The sequence below is a fragment of the Austrofundulus limnaeus genome, unplaced genomic scaffold (assembly GCF_001266775.1).
Source record: "Austrofundulus limnaeus strain Quisiro unplaced genomic scaffold, Austrofundulus_limnaeus-1.0 Scaffold726, whole genome shotgun sequence".
NCBI classification, from domain to species: Eukaryota; Metazoa; Chordata; class Actinopteri; order Cyprinodontiformes; family Rivulidae; genus Austrofundulus; species Austrofundulus limnaeus.
Genome location: NW_013953128.1, coordinates 78,403 through 86,790, shown reverse-complemented (window position 1 = coordinate 86,790; position 8,388 = coordinate 78,403). Strand labels below are relative to the sequence as shown.

General features: G+C 41.0%; 1 protein-coding gene across 1 annotated transcript in view; it reads right to left on the bottom strand.

The window, feature by feature from the left end:
* pard6b (par-6 partitioning defective 6 homolog beta (C. elegans)) overlaps positions 1 to 4,729 on the bottom strand; it is a 24,628-nt gene extending 19,899 nt beyond the window's left edge. The window contains exons 1-2 of the mRNA XM_014028206.1: positions 4,372 to 4,729; positions 2,964 to 3,186 (exon numbers count right to left, since the gene is read on the bottom strand). Coding sequence (XP_013883660.1) covers positions 2,964 to 3,186; positions 4,372 to 4,434 — 286 coding nt within the window. The 5' untranslated portion in view covers positions 4,435 to 4,729. The remainder of the gene's footprint in view (positions 1 to 2,963; positions 3,187 to 4,371) is intronic.
* Positions 4,730 to 8,388: the final 3,659 nt, after the last annotated feature.

The following is an 8,388-nucleotide window of genomic DNA, read 5'->3' as shown; positions in this document are numbered from 1 at the left end:
AACTTGAAATAAAACATTTTCATTACCGATAAACTGCAAGAAGAAATGTCAGAATCCATTTGTTTCAAAAACATAGTGAAAGATGAACTTGTTTACTATATCATATTCAAAAAATCAGAGTGAAAAACCACTGGGGGTTGATGAAAAACAGGAGGCGGGGTTTGTCACGTAACTATTATATACAAAAATCAAACTGGTCACATCTGACCACAAGATATTTCTGCAAATATTGGGTAAATATTTTAAAAGAAATAAGAAAAAAAACTATAAATGTTTGTCCTGTTTATCACCGCTATCATCAGCCTCACCCTGCTGCATGAAGCAACTGTTTACAACAGGTGTAGGGTTAGTTGCACAGATATTATCTTCTTATCAGTAACAAACTTCACAAAGATGAAACCAGCAGAGCTCTCGTTACGAGACAAACATAAACACGAAACTTTTCTTTTAGAAAATGTTTATAGTGTTTAATAAGTTGATCCCAAAATCTGAGGTCTAAAAAAACTGTATAATTACTGATATCTGCAGATAAAAATGTATTTATCCACAGGGTTAATTTAATGCATCTGCACAMTCTGAAGCTTTTTAAGCTTGGAAAGGTGAAGGTAGTAATAAATCAGGAGGAGAACTGGGGTCGGAGGTTAACAGAGTCTGTGGGGGTTTGTGTTTGAATTATTGTGTTTTTCTGTTTTTACACCCTTTTTTTAACGATGTTTGAGAGCGTGAGCGACGCCTGCTCGCCCTCATGGCTGTGTTTTCATGTTGCTCCTGTGTGTTCATGAACAGCAGTGAACTCAGCGTGGGGCTAGTGTCTGGAGCGTGGAACTGAAACGCTACTAATCTGCTGCTGACAAAGTGGCTTAGCTTCTATAGGGTCAGACGGCACAGTGAGACAGCTTAAACACAACTCAGGCGGTCTTGATCCGGGCCTGCAGACCCTCACAGCCTCCCAAACCTGAACAAGTCATAACCAATACAAACAGTCGGGATTACAAACGATCACTTAAACGTTAAATACATCCATCAAATCACCTCCCTTTTAGAGAAATGATTATTAAACTGCTGATGTCACRTGCTGTACTGGCAGAAAAGTTAGTAATGTAAACACTAGTAATGATCATTCCAGAGCCAGCCAGGCGGTTCAGAGTACAGTACACAAAAAGAGGATCTATACAACTGTAAAACCTGATTCAGGGTAGGTTAAAACTAAATAAAATTTAAGGTTATAATGACAGCTCAGTAAAGCTGAGGGTAGCRATGACCTATTATTGGTTTTAAGGTACATTATTGTGGAAAAATAAAAGTCACGCCATCAAAAACTGTAATTTTTTTGTCAAATCGACAGGTTTAATGTCTAAAACTAAGATATAATAAACAGGGCCTAATTTTTATTTTATTGTCCTCACTCTGACCAGATCTGTTCCTCTGAGAATCCTACATTCGTGTTAATCTTATTAAAAAAGACAATTTCAGTTCATTATATTTTATCCGTCCTGATAACACAGTCAGTCATGGCTCGTCTACTTGAAAAGCAACACTCATGTTTTTGCCTATCATCCAAAGCTGATTGGTAACGATCATTTTAGAGCCAGGGAGGGAGGAAAAGAACAACAAAACGACCGGTATTGTTCACAAAAATCCAAGTGTGAAACTAGAATTCCTTGTTTTCTAAACTGTCAGATCATTAAAAACAGACATTTCAAGTGACTTTGATAGCTCAAAATTAAACACTTTGATAAAACATAAAAAAAGCCACTACTGAACAGCAAGCTCGCTTAACTTAAGCTATGTAGGTCAGATAAGAAACACCATGAGAGARAAAAACACAGACATTGTGTCGCCTATGAGCTGAAAATCATAAAAAAAAACAAGTTTTTTGTTTTCTATAACAGGGATGAACAACTGGCRGGCTGTAGGCTGAATGACGCTTGGCTCTACCGGTGAGGAAGAGACGTTTAGYCATGGCTAAGAACAAAGGAAAGACACCTCGACAGATAAAATCAYGTTTCAGGTGAAATGGGAAGTAGACTACCAGTTTACAGAGCTCCAAGGCAAACCAGTGTTTTAAGGCCAGTTGATTTTTTTTTATTCCAACATCAGTGATGTTTTCATAAGTTGTCTAAAACGTTTTAGCGTGGCAGAGCCTTCAGTCTTAGAGACGCAGTCTGCCATGAAAGTTTTTAATATAAGTTGCCGTTACAAGTTGCACAAAGCTAAATATGAGAAGTTACATAAACGACAGATTTTTTTCCAGAACCAGAACCACGCAGGAGTCGGACCTCAAGGCGTCTTTTTGCCGTTACACTTCAGCTCGCTAAAGTAAGGGTTTATTTTTTGCTTTCTTCAGATTAGGGATGCACCGACGTGAAAATTTCAGCAGATATCGATATCCAATACAATTACTGCTGTTATGGCCCATAACTGATTTTTACAGATATTACACAAACACACAAATTATATTATACATATACGCACAAACACACTTGGGTCTTTTTTTGATGTTGTAAATAAACAACCAGACCTCTGACATGGCTCTACTTCAGTTATTCCTGGCTGCAGCATCAATATCACCATTATGATCAAACAGATACCACTCAACCAACCATCTCCCTCTCAAAACAGAAACACAAAGATAAAAAGTGGGAAATCAATATCGAACATTAATATCGGCCCAGTTTTAAATATCGGACCGATATTCTAAAAAAAAATGACCAATATTGGCCAATACAGATATTAATGTTGATATATCGTGCATCCCTAACAGAAACATTTATTAAATGTCAGTTTTATTACATTTAGGTACGTGTGCAGCTCTACGTGGCCCATCCCTGATGTAGAATAAATGAAAAAGTTTAGCTGATCCAGTGTGTCTAAGATACAGGAGCTSTTTGATTAAACTTTAGATGGAGACGCCTCACAAACAGGCAGARACTAGAGCTTTCTGTCTGAAGACCTCCTCTTACCTTTCCTCTGCAGGAAGAGCCTGAGCAGAGGGTTAGCGGTGGAGATAGCCTTGTGGTAGTTGTCGTCATTGTTGATGGGCAGCAGGTCCCCGTGGATGTCGGCGTAGGCCACCAGCAGCTCCACGTTGGGGATGCGRTGCACGTGCTGCAGGAGGCCGTAGAACTCATCGAAACGGCCGGGCTTCGACCGATCCAGGGAGAACCGACGAAACTCTGCACCAAACTGGGACGGAGCAGACGTGAGTTTACAATATTAAACTTTTATGAACACGCAGTCACAGATGAGCTWACCACGTTAAAAATGATAAATGTAAACATTGTGATTTGTGAACGTGTGATTAAGACGGTCTTAACTGCTCGTCTTACAGGACGTTCGGCTTCATCATCAGAATAAATTTGTGYCTTTTCAGCCATGTGTTCATGTCCCTGTGAGCTGCTGCCGGTTTGTGAGTAATGATGAGTGCGGTTTGACAGAAGAAAAGCCTTCTGGTTGCTGATCTTCAAGCGGCTGACACACAACGCAGATAATGCCTCATTGCTGATGTTCAGCAGAACTGCTTGTTGTGGTTACTGTTGCCAAGTGCTGACAAAAGATCATCTCCAATTTACCGCTAGCTTGGGACACTTACACCTCAGATCAGAAATGTGTATTAAATTACAGTTTGGTAGAAAAAGCAATATATGAAAAGAATTTAAACAGTTTTAATGATTTTGTCTTTATAGGAAAACAAGACAGGGGAGAAATCTGTGTGTAATGGCCTAATTAATAATAATAATAATTAGTAATAATTTATGACAACACGTAAATAATAATAAAAACTAGTTTAATTTRCATTTTTTGGTGCGGACTATAAACAAGCAGCTAGCCGCGGAAGGAGCCAAGCTGCCGCAGGCCGAATAACACCTGTACACCGGGGGAACTATCCTATAACCCGCAGGTATCAACACTTCGAACAAGGCTTTTTTATTTATTTATTTATTTGTTTATTTTTGTCACACACGTTTTAAAAGCGTAAAGAAATTCCCAAAATGAAATGGGGGAAAACGTAAAAACTTTTGTAAAATAGAGCGTGCGGCGGAAGAAGTTGTGACAGGTGACACTGACCGCTCAGCTGACATTAACCTCCACCTTCAAAACTTACAACATGTCCATAAAACTTGAAACATACCTGCGCCACGGTTAAACTCAAAATCTGGAGGCTTTTAGTCGACTTAAAAGCGGCGAAAAATAATGTCCTTGCGGGCACGGCTTCGGCTTATTTGCATGTAATCAGTGCGACATCGCGACCTGCTACCGAGCCACTTAGTTAGCTAAATTAGCTAAAGRGGACGCTAATCAGCGCGAGAGTTAGGACCATAAAAACAATAAAACTGATTTAAAAAATAAAATAAAGAGTGCCGGGCTTACCTTGCTCTTCACCTCCACGGTAATCAGAGAATGGCTGCTCGGCACTCGGTGGGTTTTGTTCATGTTTCGCTAGCAGCGGGACCGCCGCCAAAGCCCCTCACACACACCGCTCCTGCCGCCGCCGAGTATCCGAACACGGAGTTGTTTTTTCCCAGGAACTGTCCCGCGAACTGTCGGCGTCCACCGGTCCGGTCCGGTCCGGTTCGAGTCGCGTCTTTGAAATAAAAACTCGACGACGGCTGTCGACCAGCCTGGATCAGCTTGTAAACTTATCTCCTCTCATGTTTGTCGCTGCCGAAGTAGTTCCGACACCGCTCGGCGCTGTCTGAGCTCGGCTCCGGTYCGCCTCCCCTCTGGAAGACCTGGGCTCTTCAAAATAAAAGACGCCGTGCAGCTGATTTCAAAATAAGACTCGTCACTATCCACCTCTAAACTGGTCTCTTTATTTTGATTTTTATTCTATTAGTGTAAAATATTTAAAAATGTTATTAACACATTTTCATTATTTAGATGACTTTTTGATTGTAAAATTGTAGTAAAAAATTCCACTTACATTTTATTATTATTTAGCTCACTGTTCTTACATCCTACTATTATATACAAGATGTTAAATGTTATAAATAAATGTTAAAACTTAAATCTAAATGTGTAAAGTTAATGTAAAAATTAAATGATGCAGGAAAATGATCAAGCTTACATAATGTGGTAAAGAAATTGTCAATATTAAGTGGATGATTCATTTAGATTTAATGACTGATGAAGTAATAAAAGCTAAATTAATCAAAGCCATTCCCTGTAAAACTAAAATGTCTTGTATTAAAGCATATATACCCATATGTAGTATATTTTGTACTACAGTAATTGTAAATATAAGTGGAGCCTAATTAAAACACAATACAAATCAAATCTTTGTAAGGACATTTTTTATAAGGCCTAATTAGTTTGAATGTGTGCTTTTGTTTTTTTTCTTGACTAAATTGCTAAGTAAAGATGTTTATATATTTATACCAGGACTGACTTTTAATTCTTGGAGCACAGTGACACCTCCTGGTCAAAAACCATTAATGCTGCCAACATGAACCCAAAGAGTGATGATGACATTTTTATATTTCAAATCAAATAGTCTGTGTTCTGTTTAATTTTAGGAGTTTGTCTTATCTCATTAACAAAACAAAAATTAAAGAATAAAATTCACCCATAGCTTATTTATATAGTTAGACAGCAGCAAAGTGARGAAAYGTGGTGAGTTTGTCCTCCAGCACCCGAAGCCTATAGCAGCAGAACTATAGGATAGCTCAATAAACCAACTATAGGATGCATCAGAAATGAAAGAGAAAGAGTCTCTAGTGTCAGCCTGCAGCTTGATAATTCAGAGCTTTGTATGAGAAAAGTAAGATTTTAAATTCTATCCTGAATTTGACAGAGCCRATGAAGAGAASCTAAAACTGAAGAAATRTGCTCTGTTCTCTGAACTCTAACATTAAACTGTAGCCTTTTCAAAGAGTTTTAGGACCCCCAGGTAATAAAGAAATACACTAGACCAGCCTAGACGTGACAACGTTTCAGAGAGCTGAACCAAATATCCTGGAAAAGACCTGTAATCATTGTTTTTATTATATTATAACAGGCTCSTTGTTGGTTTTCTTGTGTTTTGTTYGTAGTTTCCATGTTCTCTGGTTTAATTCCTTACATGTTAAATTTTGCAGCACTTGTTCTCTATGTTTAAAAGGTTCAGGTAGTTTCAGTTAATTAAATAATTTGAATCAGGTGTGTTGGTTCAGGGAAACATCTGAAACAGTTTGTGTCCTTCTGGCTCCAATCATGACAGAGCAGCTGGACTGTCACAAGTAGTCTCGTGGTCTGACTGTTCACATCATTGTTTTCCCCTGGAGCAGTGTGGTTATCCTGACTGGGCTTTCCTGAAAGCAGACAGGAAACACAGACAGGACTCCATGCAACCTTCAGGTGAAAATGAAGACCCCAAACCCAGACCCAAACCAGTGGTTATTCCGTATGTTGTGGGTGTTTCGGAGAAACTGAGACGTTTATTTTCTAAACATGATGTCCCAGTRGCTTTCAAACCCCAAAACACATTACGGCAAAGGCTGGTTCACCCCAAAGATCCGGTGCCCCGGCACAAACAGAGCAATGTTGTATATGCTGTTAAGTGCCAGGAGGACTGCGACCAGTTATACATCGGGGAAACAAAGCAGCCRCTGTTCAAAAGAATGTCCCAACACAGACGAGCTACATCTAATGGCCAGAACTCTGCAGTTTTCACTCATCTACAGGCCAGCGGTCACTCTTTCAGAGATGAGGATGTTCTCATTCTTGATAGAGAGGAACGTTGGTTTGAGAGAGGAGTAAAAGAAGCCATTTTTGTAAAGAAAGACCGTCCATCATTAAACAGAGGTGGGGGCCTCCGTTTTCAGTTGTCCCCCTCCTACAGTGCTGCTATTGCCAGTATCACTCCACCCCTGTTAACAATAGGTGTTAATTAGGTGTCAACGATAGCCATGTGATGTATCAGTCACATGGAGGCAGGGCTTAAAAGCCTGAATTTTGCCTGAAACTCTCAGACTGAAGAAGTCTCTTGGAGGAGAGACGAAACGTTTCATTAGAGAAGAACCCGTCCAGAGGACCTATACAATTTTTTTCTTTTTGATTTTTTACCTGGATTACTGAGATGCATCAGGACATTGTTTTCCTTTGTTGTCCAATCTGTCTCATTCTGATCCCGGTCTCAAACCGTCACTGACGTCCTCCACTGTTTGATCGCTTCATTTCCTCCTGAGTGATTCCACCCCCAGTCCTTTCCTTGGATTTTCGTTGTGGCCATGCAGCAAGGCTGTGCAACCTGCAGGAGGCGCCAGCAGAGGTCTGCACCCATCCCTCCCCCTCCCCAACCTCTGTCACCCAGCTCTGCAGAGCAGGCCTCCTCTGCAGGTCTGCAGGGCCTTTTCCTGCTCCTGTCTYCTCCTGTCTGCTGGTGTTATTGTCCCACATTGTGCTGCAGCCTTTCAGAGGAATGCACAGTAAAGAACTCACACTGTAACCTAGTTGGGCCCAATTGCGTCAACTCCTGGTGTAAAATGTCAAACTGTGATGCATGATCTCTGACCCAACCACTGTAACATGTGGACCCAGTGTTTGGTCGTAAAGAACCACCTCCACCCTCTCTCCCATAGTTCCCCCACAGTTCTTATTGCACCATTTTGCTCCAACATCTTTTTTTCTGACCTCCAATTAACAGAAGCAGGCAGCAGGTCAGGTGGGAAGTTGAAGTGATCCGGTTCAACCAGAAACGTTTCCTCCTCCATGTTTTTTTTAAAACAGCCAGCACTCCTTTGTGTCTGGCATCTCACACTCCACTTCCCTCCATGCACAGGGGGCGCTCTCCCACTCCTCCTTTTCCCTCCCCTCCTTCCTCGTCACCCATCTTAGCCTCCCTGGTGTTCACTCTCCCCGCCTTTGAAACAGTTAAACGGTCCTTCTGCACACAGCACTGCAGATGAGGCCTCACCTCCCCCCCCCACCCCACTCTACCAGGCCTCTCTCTCCTTCAGACTCCCCACACCTCCTCTCCTCCTTACAGCAGCATAGCAACACTGACTAGCCAGCCGAGGAGGGTCTTGCCTCTCTCTCGGGTAATTTTCCTCCATTTTAAGTTCTTCCTCCCACAGAGGCCAAACGATGAGTTCAATAAAATATCTGACCTGGCTTGTTGTACAAGTAGGACTCACTACATGTGACTCCTTCAAACTGACTCTGGTTTTAAGCTGAGYTTGTCCCTGGATTTGTCCTTGTGTCCGGTGGGTGAGGCGGTGGAACCAGTTTCTCTCTGACAACAATGTCAAAAACTTTTTCTTGTGCCTTAGAGCAGGGGTTCTCTTGGGACCCCTTATAAGAGCGAAAACAATTCCAGGGGCCCCCTCATAAACCCCATACTCTTTTAAAAGATAATTTATTTTAATTTCAACCCCTAAATACCATGAATATATATATATATATATATAT